This window comes from Lactuca virosa, chromosome 5 (assembly GCF_052849685.1).
Source record: "Lactuca virosa cultivar CGN04683 chromosome 5, Lactuca_virosa_CGN04683_v6, whole genome shotgun sequence".
Taxonomy (NCBI): Eukaryota; Viridiplantae; Streptophyta; class Magnoliopsida; order Asterales; family Asteraceae; genus Lactuca; species Lactuca virosa.
This window is the reverse complement of record NC_136430.1, coordinates 388650960-388677475: the sequence shown is the minus strand read 5'-3', so window position 1 is coordinate 388677475 and position 26516 is coordinate 388650960. Positions and strand designations below refer to the sequence as shown.

At 35.8% G+C, this 26516-nt stretch overlaps 3 protein-coding genes, 1 long non-coding RNA gene and 1 pseudogene across 4 annotated transcripts; 2 read left to right on the top strand and 3 right to left on the bottom strand.

The window, feature by feature from the left end:
- The first annotated feature begins 608 nt into the window (after positions 1 to 608).
- LOC145113768 (uncharacterized) lies at positions 609 to 1539 on the top strand. Its single transcript, XM_079049825.1, has 2 exons — positions 609 to 843; positions 926 to 1539. The coding sequence occupies exons 1-2, from the start codon at positions 609 to 611 to the stop codon at positions 1537 to 1539; spliced, it is 849 nt and encodes a 282-aa protein (XP_078905951.1).
- Positions 1540 to 4801: 3262 nt separating this feature from the next.
- On the bottom strand, positions 4802 to 13809 carry LOC145113766 (uncharacterized). The gene is made up of 2 exons (XM_079049824.1): positions 13305 to 13809; positions 4802 to 5181 (listed from the first exon to the last, which is right to left on the bottom strand). The coding sequence occupies exons 1-2, from the start codon at positions 13807 to 13809 to the stop codon at positions 4802 to 4804; spliced, it is 885 nt and encodes a 294-aa protein (XP_078905950.1).
- A 1266-nt stretch (positions 13810 to 15075) lies between these two features.
- On the bottom strand, positions 15076 to 20448 carry LOC145110946 (uncharacterized). Its single transcript, XM_079047259.1, has 12 exons — positions 20182 to 20448; positions 19030 to 20082; positions 17684 to 18282; positions 17464 to 17605; positions 17230 to 17373; positions 16783 to 17151; positions 16451 to 16540; positions 16231 to 16368; positions 15992 to 16132; positions 15866 to 15924; positions 15608 to 15787; positions 15076 to 15515 (listed from the first exon to the last, which is right to left on the bottom strand). The coding sequence occupies exons 2-11, from the start codon at positions 19060 to 19062 to the stop codon at positions 15760 to 15762; spliced, it is 1743 nt and encodes a 580-aa protein (XP_078903385.1). The 5' UTR covers positions 19063 to 20082; positions 20182 to 20448; the 3' UTR covers positions 15076 to 15515; positions 15608 to 15759.
- A 700-nt stretch (positions 20449 to 21148) lies between these two features.
- Positions 21149 to 23905, bottom strand: LOC145110948 (uncharacterized). Its single transcript, XR_013710129.1, has 10 exons — positions 23635 to 23905; positions 23357 to 23521; positions 23236 to 23273; positions 22974 to 23131; positions 22572 to 22666; positions 22290 to 22453; positions 21788 to 21887; positions 21648 to 21701; positions 21491 to 21565; positions 21149 to 21244 (listed from the first exon to the last, which is right to left on the bottom strand). It is a non-coding gene; the product is annotated as an uncharacterized LOC145110948 (long non-coding RNA).
- Positions 23906 to 24259: 354 nt separating this feature from the next.
- On the top strand, positions 24260 to 25539 carry LOC145113765 (akuammiline synthase 1-like; annotated as a pseudogene).
- Positions 25540 to 26516: the final 977 nt, after the last annotated feature.

Below are 26516 nucleotides of genomic sequence, written 5' to 3'. Positions count from 1 at the left end.
AGGATTCTTTTACCAAACTTCCGGCTTATTGTCACAATTTGGTCAAACATAATCCGGGTACGATGACACATATTAAAACAAATGGTGATGATCGCTTTGAGTTTTTGTACGTCGCACTTGGTTGCTCGGTTAGTATTATAAAATTTTATTAATTTTTTCGTTTTGATTTTGGTGTATTTGAATAGATATATAATGTATTGTAGGTACGCGCTTTTGTCAAATTTTGTAAACCGACCCTAGTAGTAGATGGAGCCCACCTAAAGGGCGAGTTCAAAGGTACCATGTTACTTGCAGTTACTAAGGACGGACAAAACCAAATATTACCGGTTGCATATGGTATATGCAAAAATGAGTGTACCGATTCTTGGACATGGTTTTTTCAAAAACTACGTGATTGCATAAGAAGTATGCAGGAGCTTACAATTATATATGATAGGTCTCCATCTATAGCAACATCCGTTGCCAACATTTTTCCTCACGCTCATCACGGAATATGTGGTCTCCATTTGTATTTCAACATAGTATCTAGATTCGGGAAGAGTAACACAGTTAAAGGAATTTTTTAGGAGGCTTGTAGGGCGTACACAGTTGATGCTTTTGACGCTGCCATGGATGTTATGAAAAAGACAAAAGAACCAGTATGGGAGTACTTAAAAAGTATAAATCCAGAGACTTGGTTAAGGGCACATTTTAAAGGGAACCGATACAATCTTATGTCGTCCAACAGTGCGAAGTCTATAAATGCATTATCTAGACACGCACGTAAGGTGCCGATACTTATGTTGATCGATTTTTTTCGTGCAACAATGCAACAGTGGTGGTTTCAAAGACGTAACTTTGCAGGTATTAAGTTAATTTTTAATATTAATTTATTATTAATTTAATTTTATTGATCTTAACTTCTTTATTTTGCCTGTTTTTTTAGCGGAAGCAACAACAATACTTACCCCTTGGGTCGATGATATTGTAAAAGAAAACAAAAAAACTTTTACTAAGTGGGATGTTCGCATGATCTCAAATACGAAATGCGAGGTCAAAAAGGGGGCACAAAACGTGATTGTTGATTTCCAACATATGACATGTACATGTAGGCATTGGCAACTTGATGAGATACCTTGTGGTCATGTCATAAGATGTTTAACAGTGAACAATTACCAAGACTGCTCGAGGTATGCATTAAATGCTTACTTCACCGAAACACTGAGGAAAACGTATGAGGAATCAATAAACCCTTTGCCAAAGCCATCCAAATGGGATATCCCCGATGATTTGATGATTGTTAAGCCACCTATAATGGATAAACGTCAGCCAGGCAGGCCAAGAAACACAGACCGCATTCCATCCCAAGGCGAGGGTCCAATTAGAAAAGAGTGTTCTACATGTGGTCAAGTAGGACACACGAGAAACAATTGTACTGGATGGGCGTCCGGTAGTGGAGCACGTCGCACAATTTCTACTGCAGAAATGGCATTTAATATTGGTGGTTCAGCGAGTTGCTCACAAACCTATGACGTTGATTTTGATATAAAACAACCTTGAAATGAAGAGTTGTTAACTTATTATGTATTGTAATTTTTTTATTAAATCTTATAAGACTTTGCTATGCTTTCATATTTTAGTTTAGTTTGTAGATTATAACAATTAATGAAGCTTTTATATTATAAAATTTAGTTTGCAGATTATAACAATTACAAGATGTTATTTAAAAAAACAACAACAAACGATCCTTTTGCAACCAAAGGTGTATCATGATAATATTACAACAATTTTGTAACTAATTATTAAACTTAGGGAACTGCAATGGGTACTTCTCTTTCTCCATTGTTATATAGTCATCCCTAATTCTCATTTTGTCTTCCAAACGATCCTTTTGCACCATAATGTGTATCAAATGCTCGTCCTTCTCAACAAGCCATTTTTCAGTCGTTTTGATTGCCTTCCTAGTCTTTTTTATCCATTCTTCATGCTCTTTGATTTTGTTTTTATTGAGGTCTATCCATTCTTGAGCTTGTTTGCATTCCGATGCAATATCATTACCACATTGAGTGAGACGTCGGGATGAATCTTTGTCCTCTTCTTGTTGTTCTTAAGCCTTCTTCAATTCTTCAAAATTTTCATCTGACATATATGGCCCGGCTGAAGAGGGTGTAAAAAAAGGGTCAACTGAATTACAGTAGTAACAATCTACTTCGTTGCATGAGCAAACTTCGAATTTGTGTGAGGAACTCATAATAAAGTCGACATTATAATAAACTGGTGCTATAAGTGGTATTTATACATACTAGTCTAAATGCTACCATTTCGTAGTCAGAGTTCTAATTCATAGTCCAACTTTGAAATGACTAGACATTAATGACAAGTCACTCTAGTAACCTGCAAATCGTAGTCAAACTTTGAAGGGACAAGACGTAAATGACTGTTCAACATGATAATTCACTACAGTAACCTGCAAATCGTAGTCAAACTCTTAAGTGACAAGACATAAATGACTATTTGACATGATAAGTCACTGTAGAAACCTGCAAATCGTAGTCCAAATGCAACCATTTCGTAGTCAAAGTTGTAATGCATAGTCCTGTATTTATTAATATAAAAAGATGTTTAAGATCTAAAAACCAAACACCCAAATCACCTAAACGAAACGAACTCCCATATTTAGAAATGTCGTAGAATGCAACAAGTTCTTCGAATGAAGTACTTAGTTCCAATTCTGAAAGGTCATGGACGAAAAATGAGGTGTTGGTTCTTACACGATGCTGGCTAAGTGTTAAGGATGGTGTATCGTTACTTGCTCCCCCGCATTGCCTAGTAGGTGATGAATGGACTCGCATAACAGCTTTGTTCAACCATGAGATGGGAGAAGGACAACAACGAGAACAATCAGATGTTGTTACTAAATGGATGGATGTAAAGGAAGAAGTGACATGGTTCAATCGAGCGTGTAATTATGCGAAAAGTACCAAACTTCGTTGTCGGGACGAAGAAGAGTTCTTGGAAGTTGTTACAGATTTTTACATCTGTGAGCGTGACGGCAGAGACTTCGAATATGAGGAAGTTTGGAAGGTTGTTAAAAATAATCAGTATTTCATGTAGACCGCTCTAATTTCCGTTAATAATAACCCATGGACTTGTTTTTTATTTTAATGCTTTGTTTGTAGTATTTCGTTGTTTTTCATGTAATTGTTGTAATGTTTGTAATGGTTCATGGAATTGTTGTTAGTAATGTATTCTAATGTATTGTGAAAACTAATGCAATGGGCATTTATTAATTAAAATTAAACATAGGAGATGCATCCAATACATACGTAATACATGAAAATAACCTAGTACTCACCTAATAAACTTAAATAGATTTTAAACAAACGGGATATATTTCAAAATATTCCAAGGGGCTTCAAACTGGAATTCCAACCCGTCACTTAATGACTTGTATTCCTCCTTAGCAGCTTCCAAGATGACCTCCTCAGTAGCATTTAAACGGGTGTCGTCAATTTTGGTATAAAGATCGTTGAATAATAGAACTTCGGTTTTCATTTCATACCATCTTGCTAAGATGTCTAGTTCGTCACGATCGTTTCTTGTAGTCATTCGGTTTTCAGCGTTGAAAATATTGGTTAAACGACTCCAAAACATTGGATCGTTCAACTTGTTGGTCTCGTACACATGAATATAAGCACGTGTAAGAACCAAGAACTCGTCATTGCTCCATGGTATAGAACTCATTTTGATTGAAACAAAGAGAGTAAAATCTCAAAAATAATATATGAACAACTGTAACATCGTTTAGTAAACTATTTATTTAACTTAATGTCAATTTATAGTAGTTTATACACAATATCGCAGTCCAATCTTCTAATATGTCTTCAATTCATAGTCAAACTTAACTGACGAACGCAGTGTACTAAGTGAGAACACAACAGATCACTGTTCGAGTTGACAAGTCATTCCGTTGAATGACAACACAATACATTGCTATTTGAGTTGACAAGCCATTGCACCTGGAAAATAAGGAGTCGCTATAAATAGTTGTTAATATCCATTTTAGTTGTATCGTATTACTTCTCCCCTTGCAATTATGGACTCACCTGTACCACATATATGGAGGAACGAAGAGGAGGTCGCTTTGGTTCAAGCTTGGATTGTAACTGTAGAGGAGGATTTTCCACCGGGTCCCCCACAAGTTTGCGCTGGATCATTTTGGTCTCGTGTCTGTCATTTGTTTCACCATTTAATGGGGCGTACTCAATATCGAAGAAGAAGAGATGTCAAAGCGAAGTTTATGGATTTGAAAATAAAGGTGAAACAATTTCAACGTATTTATAACGAGTTGGATAATGAACATGCAAATACGGATGAAGACATTCTGCGACAGGTGGCTTTGGAACTATACCGTTTTGAATATGATGGTAGCGAGTTTACCCACACAGATGCATGGAATCTTTTAAAGAATGTCCCTCATTTTTAATATGCATGTTGGTTAAGTTAATTGTTTTTCGTTAGTTTAGTTGGTTGTTGTTGTACGTGTGTTTTGTGACTAGTTAATAAATGTCCCTTACTTTTAATGTATGTTGTTTCCTCAATCGCAATTAAAAAAGAATTAACAAAACAGGTACATAAATAACTAATACATAATACGACATAAAATGCAAACGGGGTACATGAATAAGTAATACATAATACGACATAAAATGCAAACGGGGTACATGAGTAAGTAATACATAATATGACATAAAATGCAAACGGGGTAGATGAATAACTAATACATAATACGACATAAAATACAAACGGGGTACATGAATAACTACTTCTTTGAGGGAGGTAACAGGACCACCGTTTCATTTAGTATTTCCCAGTGCACATGTGATGGTATAGAATTCACCAACTCAGATCCAAATGCAAGTCGATACACGAAAGCAGTGAACTTGTAATCAACCATTTCGTGAATGGCTTCAGACGTACGGGTTCTTAGAGATGCTATAGCGTGGCCACATGGTATACCGCTTTTTTGCCATTTCCCACAACTACATACCCTTTGTTCAAGTTGTACTTTGCTGGTGGCAAAATTGTCATCGACTTCAAATGTATCCCCATACAAACGTCTTGCCATCAAATTATAAGACTTGTTGACACGTTTTTGAACCTTACTCTCAACATAAGGGGTCAACCCACCAGACAACCTCCCTGGAAAATTTGATAATTTTAGAAAAATAATAACACAAGAAAAAAACTAAATATAACAATCTCCCTTACCCTCCACTTCAGCCCGTTCAGCATACTTTGATTGTATCTGATGGATGGGTTTTGAGCATTCTAACACTCCTATGGTGTACATGCAACCCTAGAAACCTTGGATCTATGTTTGACTAAGATACATGCAAATAATTATTTTTCCAAGGTTCTTATCCTAACTAGAATGGCATGGGGTACTTGAATCAAATAAAGCTAGTAGAATTACTTACCTTGTAGTTGTAGTTGATTGCTTGGAGTTTGAGAGCCTAGCACCAATAGTGTGGATGCCTCAAATGGAAGTCACAAAACACCACAAACTTGGATACTTGAGAGAATAGTCACAACCTTTCTTGAAATCGGCCCTCTTAGTTTTCTCACATCAACTAGTGTGATTTCAAGAACCAAAGCCTCCTTTATATAGTGTGATGGATTAGGGTTACATCCATGTAAACCCTAATACCCATGTCTTTTCATTTCCATGAGATCCATGGGTTAAAGCTCCATGGATTATCCATGGACTTTCCATGCAAGCCTAGCCCATTCCAAATAAGCATTAGCCCACACTATATAAATACAAGAGCCCATATTTAAGTAGTCATACTTTTGATCTCTAAATTAATTCTAAATTAATTATAGATCAATACTAATTAAATAATATGATTTTATATTAATATATTAGAACTTATAATAAATTAATAAATCATAACTTATACTATTCTCAAAAGATTATCCATAAATTGTTCGGGTGAAGTGCAACCCAAATGGACCATGCCGGGTCGGGTCAAGTACATACCAAATATAGTTATGGACTTAGACACTATATCCAACAGTCTCCCACTTGGATGAGTCTAATAACTATAGTTGCAAGTATGACTTCAGGAACCGATCAGCAATCGTAGCTCTTAAAACTCTGTTGAACTATGAAGCGCCATTTTAGATAAGTGATCATATAATCCTCAGTTCTAGATATCAGCCGGACAAATACATGGAACATGGTCTTGCTTATTGTCCAGCATTTGTTTCCCGATTTCTGATTTGTTTGACATAGAACTTAACTGAACACATCAATTTAGTTCTGACCGGGCCCGGTACATAGGTCAAAAAAAATCATCGAGGGGCCCAGATATCAATTCTAATCCTAGAAGGAACAGATAAACTTCGACTCATATGTTTGCTCTACTACTTGTTGAATTACACACAAAGGCACGGTTTATAACATCGAGTTACCACTGCGTTTTCATGCAATCAATGCATAACCAACTCATATGCAACAAATCATATCTCTAGGTTTGAAGACTTATATGATATTACCGTCTCACGATCACTCGAGATAAATTCCATGAAGTGATACCAGTGAGCGTGGGTTGAATCCAATACTCAGAACTTATGAGCACTCATGAGTGTTGTAGCCCTGCTTTGTCTAACATCTTAGACCTCTACAAGCCAACCCATGACAGTCTTGATTCATATCTACTTCCAACATATGATCGACTGTGGAGAGTTTGAATAATATGATATATACCATAACATAATTATTCTGGAAGTCAAAACATGCAAAAAGAAATAATAGTAAACGATCGACAAGAGATAGCAACACTTTACTCATAAATAACAGCTTTTATTTATCATCAAATGTCAATTACACTTTACAAATTTCAACATTATCTAACTACTAAAAACTAATATCATCCTTCAGCCCTATGCTCCGAGCATGCTGGAGATGCTTAACCCAAGTCAGTCCCTTCGTGAGGGGATCTGCTGGGTTCTCATCCGATGATACCCTCTTTGCCACGAGGATTCCTTCTTCTATTCGATGTCTGATAAAGTGATATTTTCTGTCAATGTGTCTGGATCTCCCATGATCTCTTGGTTCCTTGGCTAAGGCAACCGCATTATTGCTGTCACAGAAAATCTCCATTGGCTCCTTTATAGCTGGTACAACTCCAATATCTCCGATGAAGTTCTTTAGCCATATAGCCTCTTTTGCTGCCTCGCTTACTGCTATATACTCTGATTCACAAGTGGAATCGGCCATTGTATCTTGCTTGGAACTTTTCCAAGTAATCGCCCCTCCATTTAGGGTAAAGACCCAGCCCGACTGAGAGCGGAAATTATCCCTGTCAGTCTGAAAGCTAGCATCACTATACCCTGCTACTTTCAAGTCATCACTCCCACCAAGGGTAAGGACCCAGTCCTTAGTCCTTCGAAGGTACTTGAGAATATTCTTTACCGCTGTCCAGTGTGCCTTGCCAGGATTCCCCTGATATCTGCTGACCATGCTCAAAGCAAAAGCAACATCAGGACGAGTACAAGTCATAACATACATGATCGAGCCTACAGCGGAAGCATATGGTACTCGACTCATCTCAGCTATCTCAGCCTCTGTACTCGGACTCTGAGTTTTACTCAGTCTGGCATTACACTGGATAGGTAACTAACCTTTCTTGGAATTATGCATGTTGAACCTTTTCAACACTTTGTCCACATAGGTGCTTTGACTAAGTCCAATTAGTCTTTTACTCCTGTTTCTCAAAATCCTTATCCCTAGGATATAGGCAGCTTCTCCAAGGTCCTTCATAGCGAAACACTTCCCAAGCCAGGACTTTACTTCCTGCAAGGTTGGGATGTCATTTCCTATGAGTAGTATGTCATCCACATACAATACCAAAAAGCTGACTATACTCCCACTAGCCTTGACATATACACAAGATTCATCTTCGCATCTCGAAAAGCCAAACTCTTTGACTTTCTCATCGAAACAAAGATTCCATCTCCGAGGTGCTTGTTTCAATCCATAGATGGATTTCTCAAGGTTACACACTCTATTAGGATACCCTGTACTGACAAAACCCTCTGGCTGAACCATGTAAACATCTTCAGCCAACTTTCCATTAAGGAAAGCGGTTTTGACATCCATTTGCCATATTTCATAGTCATGAAATGCAGCAATGGCTAACAGAACCCTAATAGACTTAATCTTGGCCACTGGTGAAAAGGTCTCATCATAATCAACTCCCAGAGTTTGAGAGTAACCCTTTGCAACCAGTCGTGCCTTGTAAGTGTGTACATTACCATCCATGTCGGTTTTCTTCTTGAAAATCCATTTGCACCCAACTGTCTTACGACCTGGTACATTGTCAACCAAGTTCCAAACTTGATTGTCATAAATGGACTGTATCTCGTTGTCCATTGACTCTTTCCATTTGGCAGACTCGGGGCCTGTCATGGCTTCCGCATAGCTGTTAGGTTCATCCAGACTTACCAATGTCTCATCACTGATAAACGTCTCACCTTCTGCAGTAATATGGAAGCCATAATAATGCTCAGGTGCATTCCTAACCCTTGTGGAACCCCTCAGAGGTTCAGACTTGTCAATTGGCTCAACAGGAGTTTCCTCCTCAGGTTGAGGGCTAGGGTTTGAGGTTCCTTCACCACTTGAATTTTGAATTTCCTCAAGGTCAATTTGCCTCCCACTGTCTCCTTGGCTTATGAATTCTCTCTCTCTCGAAAGACTCCTCTTCTTGCTACAAAGACCACATTATCACTGGGTCTGTAGAAAAGGTAACTGAAGGATCTCTGTGGGTAGCCGATGAAAATACACCTCTCACTTCGAGGTTCGAGCTTATCATGAGTCTCGCGTCTCACGAAAGCCTCACAACCCCAAATCTTGATGTGGTCTAGATTGGGAACTTTTCCAGTCCGCATCTCGTGAGGTGTTTTGGCAACCTTCTTTGTAAGGACTAGGTTAAGGATATGGGCGGCAGTCTCTAAGGCATACCCCCAAAATGAGATTGGTAGCGAAGCTCGACTCATCATGGAACGAACCATGTCCAACAAGGTCCGATTGCGCCTCTCAGCTACACCATTCAACTGTGGTGTCCTAGGAGGTGTCAATTGTGAGACAATTCCACATTCCTTAAGATAGTCAAGGAACTCAATACTAAGATACTCACCACCTCGATCGGATCGAAGCATATTAATGTTCCTGCCCAACTGATTCTCCACTTCTTGCTTAAACTCTTTGAATTTTTCAAAGGTTTCTGACTTATGCTTGATTAAGTAGACATATCCATATCTACTAAAATCATCAGTAAAAGTCACATAGAAGCGATTAGCATCTCTTGTGGCGGTTCTGAAGGGTCCACACACATCCGTGTGTATGAGGTCCAACAAACCTTCACCCCTAGCACAAGTGCCAGTAAAAGGTGACTTTGTCATTTTTCCAAGCAAACAAGTTTCATAACTATCATCTGATTTTAGGTCAAATGATTCCAAGACTCCATCCTTTTAGAGTTGGCCTATGCGTTTCTTGCTTACATGTCCAAGACGACAATGTCATAAAGATGATTTATCTAAGCTAGTGGAAGAATCAATACACAATACAATATTTCCTTGGTTATCTACAACAGATACAGTTTCATACACACCATCACAAGGTAATGCTTTAAAATAAAGAACATTATTAAAGAAAGCATCAATACCACCATTATTATTATCAAAATAAAAGGTAAAACCTTGTTTATACAATACATGAAAGGAAATAACATTTCTTGCCATTTCTGGCGAATAATAACATTTATTCAAATCTAATGTAAACCCACTCTTGAGCAATAAGGAATAAACTCCTATCTTGGTGACAGGTGAAGCTTTCCTGTTCCCCATGATCAAGTTTATCTTTCCATGCTCCACATTCTCACTTCTTTTTAGTCCCTGCAAATCAGAACATATGTGAATTCCACAACCTGTATCAAGGACCCAAGACTTAGAATGAGGTGAGTTATTAGAGAATATAGTGTATATACCTGCATGGTTGGGTTTTACTTTCCCATCCTTCACATATGGTATTTTGGGCAGTTTCGCTTCCAGTGCGACTTTTCATGGCAATAGAAGCATTCAGCCTCATTAGGGTTAGCAGAAGGAGTGACAAAACCTTTCTTGGTTTTTCTTGAAGAGGAGCCTTCAAGGGTCTTCCCCTTGGTACCGTTAGAAGGGTTCTTTCTCTTCTTCCCTTTGCCATGCCCGATTGCCAAGACATTGGCCGCAGTTGGAGGAGTAGAAACACCCGACTTGCCTTTAAGACTACTTTCTACAGTCTTTAAAAGCCCTTGAAGTTTACTAAGTGTAACTTCTTCCTTGTTCATGTGGTATGTCATTCTAAATTGGTCATAGCATGAAGGTAAGGAGTGCAAAATGATATCTATTTCCATCTCCTCAGGAAAGTCAACATTTAGTTTCTTCAACCGATCCACAAACCTTTGCATTTTCTGCATGTGGGCCGTGATGGTCTCACCATCCTTCATTCGGGTAGTTATCATGGAGGAGATAATTTCATACCTTTCTTGACGAGCACTTTGATGGTACCGTTCCATCAAATCCATGTTCATCTCAAAAGGGTAGTGGTCCTCATAGGACTTTTGGAGCTCAGCTGTCATAGTGGCCATCATGATGCATGCTACCTTAGTAGCATCCCTTTCATGTGCCTGAAATGCAACAATCTCCTCTGGAGTAGCAGTTGACTCATCAATCTCCTTTAGCTCCTTATCAAGGACATATTCTTTGTCCTCATAACGAGTGACCATCCTGATGTTCCTGATCCAATCCATAAAGTTGGATCCATCAAAGATGACTCTCCCACAAAGATTCATGAGAGAGAAGGAGCCAGTAGGGTTTGAGCCAGAAGCATTGTTATTGGAAGACATCTGAAAAGAAGAAAGAATAGATTAGATTAGATGTAAAGATAGTCCTTAATAAAACACCCAAATGTAATATTAAGGCAAGGACCCAACACAATATTTTATAACTTAGAAGAGGGATGCCGTAATCTAAGCTATAAGATATTTGAAGGTAGGTGAATGACGATTCACCAATTTCCACCATGAAAAACGAAATATTTAATTATGTTTTAATTGGTTTAGAAACTCCTAGATTCTTTGAGATTCATTGAACTTTTCAATGACATGTTTCAATCTCGAGTGTGCCCTTCAAGTTTTGTGACTGGGATGCCGAAGATCACAAAACAAGGTGTGAAGTAACCATGCAAATTACTTGGTACCCTTAATGTACTACCCCTCAATCGATGTGTCGGTTAACCACACACGCTCCATCGATACTATGATAAACATTAAGTCACCCTTTGTCTAAGTCCAGGTTAGTGTGCCGGTTAACCACACACGCTCCACTAACGACTTAATCAAAGTGCAAAGTGTAATTTCATGGATTAGCACCTTATTCACATTTTCCTAAAGTAACTAAGATTGGGAATTTAATAAGGGTTTAGTTACTTTAGTATATTCATCATACTTAAATGAGAATTATAGTCCTTGTCCTACCTTTTCGGCTAACGATCCTCCACCGATCAAGGAAGCGGTGGGTGAGAATGGACACCCATTAAGTTGCCATTTTATAGGCAACAACCTTATACCCCCCTTATAGACCGGCTTCGTGAATGAGGCCTACTAATGGTAAGAAGACTTTGTTCTTATATATATATATATATATATATATATATATATATATATATATATATATATATATATATATTATTAACTCATAATATTATAAAGTATAAGGGTTGAATTTTAATAATTAAAATTTTAAAGGATGGAACTAAAGTTTTTAATATGACTTTACTTGTTCCAAAACTTGAGGGCAAGTTTTGTAAACTTTCAAAACTTTACATTTCTCATAACTTATGAATTAATTGAGTACTAAAATGAAGACTCTTCATTTTTATAACTCATATGTTCTTATAATGGTTTTTTAATTAAAGTGTGACCTTTGGTTTTCCATAACTTGAGGACAAGTTATGGACTCCATTAAAACACATAATGATCAAGAATTAAACTACCAAGGAGGTTACAAATAATTCCTATGATCATCTAATCTCATAAGTTCAAGAACATGATTATCAATAATTTCAAGAATCATAAATAACTTATATAAAACTTGTAATTTTTTGATAATAGCCATTGTAAATGGATTAGCATAAACATTACACCATCTAAAACAAGTTTTATAACACCAAAACAGTTTAGGGTAATGTTTTTAGTCCATTTCCAGCAGCAAAACTCGAAAATCTGGACACTGAAGCCTCTACTCGTCGAGTGTATGAACAGACTCGACGAGTAGCATGCATTTGTTCATGGACTCGTCGAGTCCCCCCAATGGACTCGGCGAGTTCATACTTGCAGTGAACAAAAAATTCGATTTTCAAGTAATTTGCATCAAGTATCAAGTAAACAAGCCTAGGCTCTGATACCACTGATGGGTTTTGAGCATTCTAACACTCCTATGGTGTACATGCAACCCTAGAAACCTTGGATCTATGTTTGACTAAGATACATGCAAATAATTATTTTTCCAAGGTTCTTATCCTAACTAGCATGGCATGGGGTACTTGAATCAAATAAAGCTAGTAGAATTACTTACCTTGTAGTTGTAGTTGATTGCTTGGAGTTTGAGAGCCTAGCACCAATAGTGTGGATGCCTCAAATGGAAGTCACAAAACACCACAAACTTGGATACTTGAGAGAATAGTCACAACCTTTCTTGAAATCGGCCCTCTTAGTTTTCTCACATCAACTAGTGTGATTTCAAGAACCAAAGCCTCCTTTATATAGTGTGATGGATTAGGGTTACATCCATGTAAACCCTAATACACATGTCTTTTCATTTGCATGAGATCCATGGGTTAAAGCTCCATGGAGTATCCATGGACTTTCCATGCAAGCCTAGCCCATTCCAAATAAGCATTAGCCCACACTATATAAATGCAAGAGCCTATATTTAACTAGTCATACTTTTGATCTCTAAATTAATTCTAAATTAATTATAGATCAATACTAATTAAATAATATGATTTTATATTAATATATTAGAACTTATAATATATTAATAAATCATAACTTATACTATTCTCAAAAGATTATCCATAAATTGTTCGGGTGAAGTGCAACCCAAATGGACCATGCCGGGTCGGGTCAAGTACATACCAAATATAGTTATGGACTTAGACACTATATCCAACAGTATCGACGTATTGATTAACTCAATTATCGTTGTTATAGGAAACTCACGTGTGGATATAATTTGCAACATTTCAGGGCCATCAATCGATTTAACATTGTAACGTACTTTTGGGAAAAATGCTCGTGTCCATTTTGAAATTGCTATATCGTCAAGCCAGAAAATTGGACTCCTAAGCAAGGTGCAGAAAGGTGGTTTCCTACATGCACTTTGCAACCTTTCCAGACACAAGTAAAAATCATGAACACTATATGCATTGCATGACTTCCAAAACAACGATTCGACTTCCGTATCGTTATGTCCGACAGACTCACGAATTTTTCGAGCTATATCTTTAGGACAATATCCATGATACGAACCCGGGTAGGCACTCTGAACACCAAAGTCTATTTTATCACATAGGTTGCTTATGAAACCAACCTCTGTATCCTCACCTAAACACTCTTTTAACTTCATCATGAACCATCTCCATGATTCTTCACACTCTAAGGTTCCGAAACCAATTGCTAAGAGTAGGGGTTCATGATTTCCATCCAAAGCCACTGCGAAGTACATTGTTGTCAGATAGCTCCCAAGAATGGGTAAATAACCCACATATATCAACGGTATCATGCACCTAAGGAACGTACGAATCTGCATAAAATAACAAACTCAAATTAGTGATAAGTAAAGAGTACACAAGATACATTAGCAAGAAATATTAATTAAGTCAATAAAACTAATATGTTATACCACACAACCTAAAGCCACAAACAGAATTAAAAGCGGTTGGTATCCATTTTCTTGATGGCTGTGAAGGTATTAGGATTTGTTCTTTGTAGATTATGCAGGAATATTGGTAGCTGAGAAAAGCTTCTTTCGGTGTAAGTACTCATTTTCACAAGCAATGAAAGTGTATTATAATCATGACACAAATACAAATTTAATTATATACAAATTGGTATTTCTCTACAGTTCATATTTCATAGTTCAACTTTTTAAATTCGTAGTCAAACCAGTTCATTTCATAGTCAAACATCACTGACCGACAAGACAAGACAATGTACTTGTATGCAGTTCATAGTTCAACTTTTTAAATTCGTAGTCAAACCAGTTCATTTCATAGTCAAACATCACTGACCGACAAGACAAGACAATGTACTAGTATGTAGTTCATAGTTCAACTTTTTAAATTCGTAGTCAAACCAGTTCATTTCATAGTCAAAGATACTTGTTTGTAATAAAACTTCTTCTATAAATGGGTGTAATGTAACTCCATTAAATTTATATGTGAAAGTAATTCATATTAGATAGACTAAAAAAGGCGAATGGCATACTGTAATTGCGGAGGTGAACGTATCATTAGGATTTCGGGTACAACTAAAAACCCAGGAAGATTATTTTACGCTTGCCCATATATGGTATCATGTTCTTAACTTCATTCATATTTACACCCTAATCATTATATGGCAACAATTCTTATTGTTAATGTTTAAATTTACAGGGACCAAAATGCGGGTTTATCAGTTGGGTTGATGAAGAGAAGGACCAATCATCTATCATAATAGCTAAAATAGCTAACAGTAACAAGCTCTTTCAATCAGAAAATAAGCAGTTAAAGATAGCCTTGGTTTGTAGTTGGGTGTTGTTTTTGGCAATTATTATTTATAAGTTGTAAGCTTTTTAGTATTGTTTTGATAGTTTTTAGGTTGTTACATCAATAAATTGTTGTATTTGTTGTTATGTTTAGAGCAGTGTACTTGTTACTTTAAAACAAATGGTGGTGTCGTTCTTATGTTGTAAGTATTTAAGTTATTACTAGGTCATTAAATCCAACATACAATTACATATACAAATATATAATCCAACTACATAGGACCAAGACTCGACCCCTAATAAAGTTTTGCCATCCGTTGGCGAAACTCTAAAGCTGCGTTCCTTGGGTCAATAAGTTCACGTATTGGTTGGCCTGAAACTAATTGTTCCATAAACATACAAACAAAAACACAGCAATCTCCCAAATGGCTACTTTGTTGGGGAACATTTGTTTCGAATATGAATTGCATATTCAATGGAATCCTTGGGATGTTCCTCCGGGCCCAATAGTTAATCTTGTCTAAACAACCGGCCACCATAGCTTCAAATTTGGTAAAGGTTCCATCAGAGTTGAATTTTTCATAAGCCCCTCTACCGAGACTGTCATAAATATGGACTTCCATATTCGCCAATCGTAGTTCCCCAAATAAGCAGTGATTAGGGGCTGAATGAATCGGAAATAGGACCTGTATAAAGATAAAAAAGAAATAAATTTTGTTTAGAAATAAGAATACAAAAACATAACGACAATATTTTAAAAAAATAAAATTTAGTTTACCGTATCGACATCCCACCAAGCAACCATGAAGTTGGGGTATTTAGCAATACCAGCCATAAACGCCCTCCAATCCTGCCCTTCCTCCAGAGCATGGCAAACAAAAAAATTTGGCGGCATTATTGTATATCGGTCGCTATCAAAACGTCACTCCATCAGTAGTCTATACCAAAGGGTGATATGCTACACAAAATTATGATACTTTTGTTATTAACTAAAAAAGAAAATACTTTTAAAAAAATAAATTAAGTATTATTTTACCGCTGACTCCAACCATCCGTCGTGTGTATGCCCAAACAAGGCGCTCCAAAATTCTCTGTCTAACACCAAATTAAACAAACGATGCTGCATGTCATATGAATGAAATAAATAATTCTGGATCACAACCTCACCGCCTGCTACGTAAGGTTGCAGGCGCAACACAGAGAAGTCGTGAGCAACAGCAAATGCTGGAGGAGGAACGGGGCTTCTTGATTTCATATCAACCTTCCTTTTTGCTCTTCTTTTTTGTTTCGGTGTTGTGTGCAGCTAAAACAATATTGAAATGTTTAGATCTCTATCTTTCAAATAATTCACATAAAAAAAATTCTATTATTACGATATAAGTTTTTAAATTAAACGAACACCTCGGTGTACGGATGACACAAATACTTTGATGGATTTCGAGCCCTCAGTCTATCGGGTGTTACTTGTTTGCCATCAAAACCATAAGCATCATAATAATTTACATTTCCCGTAATTTGTATTTCATCTTCCTCCGACACCTAAATTAATAAGCAAAAATCTCTAAGTAAAACATGATTCAATCTACTAAATAAAAATTAAAATAAATGTAAGTATAACAACCTCTTTAGCTTCATTATCATTTACATCAAACACATCATCATCAAATTTGTTCCTACTACAACCCGCATTCTCATTCCTCTCCTCCAACTCCTACATTAAAATTAACACATTATAGTTATTAACGAAAGAAACATTAAAAATTATTTATTAAAATCGTAAATGTATTATCTATAATAACATTGTCGTCTTCGATATCACCAAAAATATTTTCATTTGTATTATTTTTATTCATCACTTCATCTTCTACAACCTAAATTTGCAAATATAAAATATGAACACAAATATTAATATATATTAATAAATTAAAAAAAATAATGTAGCGTGTAACTAACCCGTTCATCAAATTTTGTTTGGAATACTGCAGGCTCCTCAAAACTGATGTTATTCCATAGATCTTCATTATTCACTTCTTCAACAAACACCTCTGTAGGTTCTCGGTTCATAAACACATGTTGCTCCAGTGCATGTAGCCGTTTCAACACCTCCTCTAGGTTGGGTTTTCCACTACGCCCACCTCTACCATGAGAGCGACCACTAGACGACATACTAGACGAAGATTCGTCTTGTCTCCTAAAATGGTCCCGTACTGGGGATGGAACTGATTTCCGTTCACCATATACATACTCTTGAAATGACATATAATAAAAAGATGTCATCTCATCATCACTCGGTGACATTTTATTTCTTGGTGGTTGTCCCTCCTAAAAAATTGAACATATTAAAAATGCATATAAAAGTATAATAATGTATTTTATTAATAATTAAAAAAATTTATAAACCTGTATCTTTGAAAAAATCTTGTTCACATCAACCCATTTCAATTTTTTTGTCCCACTCCATCGTTTCATCCGAGGCATGTCTCTATTTTTTCCCAATACAAATCCACAGGCACGAACAGCCGGAAGCATCTCATATATCCATATCTACAATTTTTACAATTATAGTAATAAAAGTTAAAATTAAAATAACTAACATAACAATAAAACCATTTAAATATAAGTAAATTTTTATACCATAATTGGAGCCGTAAATCCTAAGACGGTGTATTTTAAAGTTTGATGACGCTCAGAAAGTGATAAATATTTATTTATCTTGTTCCATGTATCTTCAAGGTCATCATACGTAAAATCCCATAAATAGCTACCCCAAGCGAAACTAACAAAACAAAAAAAATTTAGTTATAATATAAATTAACATGAATAATATAAAACTTTCAAAGTAAACAAAAAATACCTGTTCCAAACATCCAAATTCTCAGCAAACAAAAACCAATCTTGTGGCACGCTATCATTTATTTCTTTTTCCAAAAAACCTTCACATAAAATGTAAATCAAACATATTCTAACTGCATCGGCATCGTCAACTTCTAATAATGGTTGATTTAAAATAAAACTTTTCAGGTCACTGATTTTCACCGAACTATTTGTATGGTTCGGAAATAGCCGCTCACGCAATAAACATCTTTTTTTACTACTAACTATTTTTTCTGACACTTTTTTCCCGATGTTTTTTGGATACTCCGCAAATTTCAACCCGGTTATAAAACAAAACTCTTCCGGCCCATATACCATTTTCGTATCGCCTACTCTAAAATATAACCGTTTTATTCCATCTGGAGATAAAACAACGTCCGGCCGTATCTGATGAAGGAACATTTTGTGGAACAGCAATCCGTCCCCTTGTAAACGAGGGACGTCCAACAAGTAACCAAATACTGTATCTCTAAATATATCACGTCTCACACCATCTAATACTTCAAATACTTCCCATATGTTACACCCCGATCCCTTTAAGTTTACAATAGTTTTCACATCGAAATTATTATAATTATGCTGCAAAAAACACAATAACATATTAGAAAACTAAACAACTATTTCATTTTAAAATATATTATTATTAAATGCAATAATAACATAAACAATAATAACAATGCAAATACAAATATTTAATAAATAATTTATATATTTACGCTAAAAAACAATAACATACTATAACAATTTTTCAACTTAAACGACAACTATATAAACAATTTTCCAAGTTATACGACAAATATACAAACGATTTTTTATCTTTCTAATTATATCAAATAACATTTTCTAACCATATAAACAAACAATTTTTCAACTAAAACGACAACTAAATTAACAAATTTTCAACTTATACGACAAATATACAAACAATTTTTAAGTTCAAATTATATAAAATAATATATTCTAACCATGCTATATCAATTTATCAACTTAAACCACTAACCAAACATATTGTAAATATTATTCTAACAAATTATTTAACTAATAACTTAAAAAAATAAGCATATTCTAACCATTTTACTAAATGTACAACTACCCGATGCACACTCTAAGCAGTCTCTACTTGTACATTCATACAACCACTAACAAAATAGCATTTAAACTTCAAGTTTAGTAATAACAAATATTAAAACTATCAAATACAACAAAATTACCCTATCACAAACAATATAATTTTTTTTTATACTAACTAATACAATAAATAATAAAATAATAAAGACATATACTAAATAAATGTTAATTAAAACATAAAAAGAGTTAAAATCTAACCATATTTTCGGGATTGTTGAAGTAATCGTCCATTTTCTTCAAGAAATCGTCAAAAGGAATCCCCGAGAGAGTGAGTTTTTTTATATTGAAGAGTAAAAAATGAGGAAAAAAAAACCGTTTTATAGAATTTCAGAATGAAAATCGCAGGTGAACAGTACAAATCGCAGATGGACTTTTCCTCTGCTAATGTACAAGTACCTAAAACACAGCTGTGCTTTAGGTACTTGTACATTCGCAGATGGAACGTGCAAATCGCAGATGGACCATTCCCATCTGCGATTTTCGTGGCCATTTTTGCAATTTCGATTTTTTTTGGCTATTTTCCGCAAAGTGATTAGGATAATTGGCTATTTTTGTCATTTTCACATGTTATAATGTAATTACGGACCAACAACAAAACTACTCAAACAGATAGGGACTATCCGTGAAATTTACTCTTATTTCTTCTATCATCACAAGTTATATTAACTAGGTGGGGAACCCCCGCGTTGCGGGGGTCGGATGCAACAATTTTTTCCGTTGTTTGTTCTTTGTAAATGTTATTTGATCAACTATTTGTTTATAGTTTGAGTATTGTTATGGGGCAGTAATATTCTTTCGTCATGGGGCACTAATACTGTTTACGAAAAAACTTTGCATTTGATTTTAACCAAAAAAAACTTTAGATGTGATACAATTTCTGAAACTTCTTTTTGAAGCATAACGATACATTCCAGTTACATCAAACAACACTTACCTCCCGTGTAGTAGATGTCATCGCCGGTTTTCTACATCCATGATAATTAGTCATTAATATTGAGTGCTTATGTGCGTGTTGGACTTGTTACAACGGAGTTGCACAACTCGGTTCATCCTTTTACTATATTTGTAGGTGTCCATGCTTTGCATGGGTTGGATGTGAATTACATACCAAAAGTATACAATGCAATTTTAATACAAAAAAAATGGAAAATTAAATGGACTCAAAGAAAGTAAAATGGCTTTATATTCATCCGTAGTCTATGATACTTTTAGCAGCTGCCGATATATTTTGATGGAGTCTGCACTAATTTTCTACCATAAAAAGAAATCAATATAATGACATTTAGTTTAGTAAAATAAAAAAAGGCCACTTAAACCATGACATAATAGGGAAACAGAAAGCATTTTTACCATCTAGGCCATTTTGGTAAAAATGACCATTTTCATCATTTTGCTCATCATCTATATGATTCCATAAGTTTATTTGTTTTTCTGATTGTGAAAGGTGTCTCGCCACATCATCCTAAAACCATGTAAAAGGGATGCACTTGCTCCCAGGTACATGGCAACTTCTTATTCCCTATCTAGGCTCAGCTGCAACACGATCAAACTTGAAAAGAAAGCAAAATTCAAAAAAACACCATTAAAGTTCGTAATATAAAATTTAAAATCATTAACTATGACACTTTTTTACACCTAGCCTTCGACCAAGCATCTACATGTTGATGTGTTAGGTCTTCTGTCCTTTTTAACCTGAAACAATTAATAACAGCAAATACATCATAAAATGGGCCCAAAAAAAAACTGAAATGAATTTAAAGAAAAAAAATGCAACGAAATTTAATCCAACAAATCAAAAAAAACTTTTTGGAAGGCAATATAGAATGACAACATACTTTGGACTGATAGCAAATTGAGCTCCCCTGTAAATGAAATATAAAATAAAATAAATAAAATAAAAATATATCTTTTTAAGGTAAAAAGAAGATTGAGATTTTAAGAAGACATACGCATCCATGTCTGGTTCACGTGAGTTGTAAGAAGATGAGTTTCCCACATAAGTTGATTGCCTAATCCTAAAAACAATTAAGAGAACTTAAACAAAAATTCAAAAATGTGAATTTACTAAAATGCCCTTGAAGGGTAAAAAGGATAGATATATCACCTTGTTAGTTCTTCATCTTGCACAACAGGGACTGGAGCAGTTTTTGAGAAAAGCAAACTGTGGTTACTAAGTCCAGCTATACCAAGAGACTCAAAAAAAGCTGTGTGATCTTTAACAGATGCATCCCTATAACAAAAGAAATTGTTCTGAAGAAATTTAATATTTCAAATCACATTAAAAAAACCTTATTTTTAATGAATTACATAGTACAAACATTTTGTGTTCACAATCATGCTCTTCATGCAACTGTTGTTGAGTTAAAGAAACATCAAAACCCTGTTTTCGGATACTGAAAAGCTCCCTAAGATCCTGAAATAGAAAAAACAAATAATATATATATATATATATATATATATATATATATATATATATATATATATCATTTTTCATAATTTATTAATCGAAAAAAATAATAATAAGAAAATATTCACTTGTTGACTGAAATACAGAATTTGCTCTTTGTGTTCAGTAGCACTTATGAATAAACTCCCTTTGTATATGAAAATTTTATTAATATTAAAATAAAACTACCTTATATATCAATGCTTGCCTTACTGTATTAGGTAAGTGTTCTTCTGCCCTGAAGCACAAGTGTTCAAAATCGCCAAGTGTGTCTAGATTCCAGCTAACCTTTACACAACATCATTAAACAATATCAAATTTTTAATGTCTAAAAAGTTATTAAATTAATTTTTGTATAAAAATTAATTACCTCTCCTCTACTCAAGCCGTTAATTTTTAAACTTCTTCTTTAGGGACACAAAATCTGTAAGTATATGGAGTTCCTTGTGATAACTCTTTTTCTCATATATACATGAGGTACACACATCTGTCAAGTTCGAGGGCACTTACCTCATTTAAGCAAAAGCAACGATAAACTTCACCAGATTGTAGAAGCCTCTCAGCGTATTGTTTGTACAAATCAGACATCTTTAAGCTTCTTCACCAAATTCTGCACAAAGACACATACGTACATGACTTATCTATTTATCAAGGCTTTCACAGAGATTATAAACCATAGCAACCAAGAGAAATGATATCCCGAATTCCCAATATCAGCAACAAAACGTAATCAACATGTTTTCAGAAAAAACTAAGCCTACAAGTTAGTTTCACGCTCCACAAAATGCAAGAAAACCAAGGAAAGAAAAACCCTTTTAGTTAAAGCTGATTGCTGGATCATATCATATACTATATAATAAACATTTGATGTTGCAAGGCGGCAAATGTGTGTTACACCTCAGTTTAGTTTACATAATCCCCAACTATGTATTGTGCACATAATTTCAGCTTGAACACAAATCTCAATAACAAATATCAAAGAACAATAATTTAAAAAATCACAAGTACGTACCTTTATGATTTCCACTACCTGGCCGACTCCACTCTCACCAGGGAAAAGAGGCTGAAATTACAACAGAGACATGCTTTCAGGTTGTACAAATGCGATGTTTATTAGATCCATAAAAAAAGGTGTAGCCTCTAGTAGACCGAATTGAATCTGAAAGACCCTCCCACCTGTCAAGGACAGACACCGGTGCAAATTTAAATGTTAAACAAATGATGCACGGACATGACATGGACTAAATAATTAATCAACCAATGTTATGATTTATATCTCAGGAGAGAAGCATACCAAAAGATTTTGATGTCTCTGTGACACACTCCAATATGTAGAGAAGCATACCAATAGATTTTAAGTCTTGATGTGTAGGCCACGACTCTGAAAATCTGCAGCATAGTCAATGAAAATGGCTTAGTGATCATACAAGATACAACTAAAGTTGAACATGGTCATGTCGATGTCGCATGGGGGGAAAGAGAGATCTAGTAGTGCACAAACATTTCAAGGGCCTGTAATGAGCTGAAAACAATGTATACAAGTGAATTCAGCATCCACGTTATACACAAAAATCATTCCCAGTAAAACAGATTCGTCTTTAGTTCAATACGTAGCCAAGAATATGAGCACTTGAATGCGAAAATGTGTGACGACCCTCATCACTATCAAAAGTGAATATTTTGAGCTGACAATCACCTTCCAAGGGTCTTGACATGTCCCAAAGCACTCCATCCACCTGAGAAATGAAAGCATCTGACGCTGACGCTAAGCTCTTGGATACCTCCTTGGCTATATCGAAAGGAGTTGTTTCCCATTTCTTCCCCTCCTTCACAGGCCCATCCGGTAAAGCAACCCTAAAAAGTAAAAGAACGGAAACCAGTAGCAAGCACTCAGTCCAGTTATTTCAGCTTACGCACACCAGCTGTTCGACAATATGTTTATTGAATTCGAAACTTACTTGATTGGGTCGCCGGAAATAGACTGGCGATGCGCAATCTGTTGAGCGGAAAAAACTTCTGAATGACTAAAGATATTTGATAAGAAGGCGGTGGGAAGGATCCACCGAATATACTACATACCTCATCTCTTCGTAGAGTGGAATCGGTTTTCTCCGTCGTCCTCTTCTACTGACTGTGGAAATCGACTCTCCACAAAAAAGCCCTAAATCTTCTATTTTGCTCTTCGTCGGAGAGGAACAGGGGCAACCGGTACAGCTGATGATGACCCACCGGCACCAGAAACAGCTAAGGGCCCAACATCATCACAAAGTTGTCACCGGAGGTGGGTTGTCAAAGAGAACCGAAATCAGCGATATATGGTGATTGACGAAGTGATGAATAAAGAATTGGCAACAAACCTGTAGAAGCATGGAAAACAGGTATGAGGTCTCGTAACCTAACATTCGTTGTTGCTGGAACCTTTTGCTTTGAAAGCCCTAAAATCCCAAAACGATCCACAGTGGATCCGACGATGGAACACAGAAGACGTAGACGAAAGCAGTTGAAGGGGGTGGAAGCAAGTGTGTAAGCATTCGATTACAGACCAAAATCAGTGGAAGAGACGTAGTTCAAAGATGAGTCGCAATACCGAGAAGAAGAATCCAGAAGGGATGGAGACCACGATAAATGAACAACACGTGTATAAAGAATGTATATAATTTCATAAAATGCCCGCTTACAAAAAACGAACCCAAATTGCAGCGAAACCCATAAATAGGGGGCCTTTTTGCCAAACTGTAGCAGAGTTCACTATTCATCTTTTAGGCTAAGTTTATATATATATATATATATATATATATATATATATATATATATATATATATATATATATATATATATATATAATTAATTAAATCCTTGTGCGCTTCTTCTTTTATTTATTAAAATCCAACTTGCCAAAGTTTAAAATTATTAAAATCCAACTTCAGTGTGGTATAAATGTTTACATCGGCATTCGGCATACTACTTGCAATCTTGTCCATAATGAACAAAATCAAGCAAAAGCTCCAAACATTTGCAAAAATTAGGCAACTTCACACAATCATATCTTAGGAAACCATTAGACCATCTTCCCCAACACCTCCGCACCTGAAAACTCATAATCTTTCGTTGCTTGATCAGTTTGCTCCTGACATGCACACGCCATTTGTTCTTTTCTACCGGAACTACAAAACTGTTGACACCAACGTCTTAAAGCATCCTTATCACAGTGCTTAACACAGTATTACCCCTTCGCCGGTAGAATTCCAACCCGTTTTTTACCTTACATCAACTGCAACGACCAAGGGGTAGAATTCCTTGAAGCTTTTAATTATAGCCCCATCGACGACTTCATTCACAAGAAGGAGCAAAACGAAACCCTAGACCAACTCTTTCCTTATGGTCTCAGCTGTACTGTTCGTGCTTCTTGCCCTAAGTTGCTCGATGTCCAGCTGAACCATTTTGCTGGTGGTGGAGCAGCAGTGGCTGTGTCCATGTCGCACAAGCTTGCTGATGGAGCCACCTTTGCCAACTTCATCAACCATTGGGCTACAGTTACACGTTGTCAGCCACCAGTAAATCCATCTTTCACCTCATCCTCCACAAGTAATAACGTTAGGTTGCCTAAGTTCATTATTAAGGACTTGGATAAAGTAAAGTATGCTACAAGGATATTTGTGTTTCCTAATTCAAAACTAAATGAGCTGAAGAAGAAGGTTGCTGCCACCGGAAAAGCTCCAACGAACCCTTCTCGAGTTGAAGTGTTGACGTCTTTAATATTTAAACACGCAGTGAGTGCAGCCGCAACAAAGTCAGATTCTTTGAAACCATCAAACTTGTCTGTAGCTACGAACATGAGGAACAAGTTTGTTGAAAACTATCCTGAAACAGCAGCAGGAAACTTATTCACGTTAGCGATAGCAAAGATGGAGGAATTTGGTGAAATCAGGTTGAGTGAGGTGATTTCTGAGGTAAGGAAGGCAAAAATGGGTCTTGAAGGAATGAGAGATGAGCAAGAAGTAGTTGAAAAGTTGCTAAACACATTCTCCACCTTACAGAGTGACATTTATTATAGTTCAAGCGTGTGTAGGGTTCCATTTTACGAAGTGGATTTTGGGTGGGGCAAGCCACAGGAAGTTCTACTAAGAATTCCAAATGTGGATGAGAATACTATCATTTTGATGGATACTCCATCTGGAAATGATATTACAGCACATGTGCATCTGCCAGAAGAAGAAATGGCCATTCTTCATAAGGACAAAGAGTTTGTTAATTATCTTTAAGACATCTAAAAATGTATGTGCGGTGAGCCGGTAATGTTAGAAAAATATTATTATTTTGTATTAACATGCAACCACTTATATAAATATTTTTTGCGAATTAATAAAAAAAGCATTAAGTGGTTTATTCAGTTAGCATGCTAGCTCTCTAAACTCAATATTTTCTCCGGTTCAAAAGCACAAATAGATTTTTGGTTGTAGCTTCAATTCTACATTCTTACTCTTTGTTTTATTTTATCATGCTCACTCTAGCAAATACAAGTATATGTTGAGTGAAAAAAAAAAGTAGTGCCACTACTCCTTAAATTCCTACATCAACCACTATTCTAGACTACCCACGGTAATCATAAATGTAGTGGACACCACATCATTGCCACCTCATTACTTCACATAACTATATTAAGGGCATCTACAATGCATTGAACTCTATAAAGTTCAATGGATTGACACATCATTTTTCTACATTCCATACAACTCTATCGATTTTTTTTCTACAATGCATTGAACTCTAGAGAGTTCAATAGAAAGTTACAAAAGCTAATTTATAGTATGTATTTAAGATTAGAAAACATTCATTTTTACCATTGAAGAGTTCAATGGCCATTGAACTCCAAATCCATTGAATTCCAAGGTGGATCTCACTATGCTAGCGTTTCATCCATTGAATGAGAACTAGATTTGCCACCTCATTCAACCATCCAATTGAACTCACCATTATGGATGCTGTAAGATGGTATACTCATCACTCTACATCACTATATCCCTCTTATTTTTTTAATTATTTAAATAAAACAAATATGTTATAATTGTTTAAAATGTGGAGAGGTAGAAAGAGATAGAAAGAGAAAGAATATGATTAAGTGTGGTTAATTATTGTCGTGACCACTGTCCATCACTCCACCTCATCACCACAATCCATAACAATGATACGGGGTGCTCTTCATATTCTTACCACCTTGCCATGTCAACCACGAATGGTT

Coding starts and splice junctions, on each gene's coding strand:
- LOC145113768 (XM_079049825.1), top strand. CDS start 609: ATGGATGTTATGAAAAAGACAAAAGAACCAGTATGGGAGTACTTAAAA. Junction 844..925: donor TCAAAGACGTAACTTTGCAG/GTATTAAGTTAA, acceptor CTGTTTTTTTAG/CGGAAGCAACAACAATACTT.
- LOC145113766 (XM_079049824.1), bottom strand. CDS start 13,809: ATGTACTTCGCAGTGGCTTTGGATGGAAATCATGAACCCCTACTCTTA. Junction 5,182..13,304: donor GTTGCAAATTATATCCACAC/GTGAGTTTCCTA, acceptor CAAATTTTCCAG/GGAGGTTGTCTGGTGGGTTG.
- LOC145110946 (XM_079047259.1), bottom strand. CDS start 19,062: ATGGACGATTACTTCAACAATCCCGAAAATATG. Junction 17,152..17,229: donor AGATTTTTTCAAAGATACAG/GTTTATAAATTT, acceptor TCAATTTTTTAG/GAGGGACAACCACCAAGAAA. Junction 16,369..16,450: donor ATGATAATGAAGCTAAAGAG/GTTGTTATACTT, acceptor TTATTAATTTAG/GTGTCGGAGGAAGATGAAAT.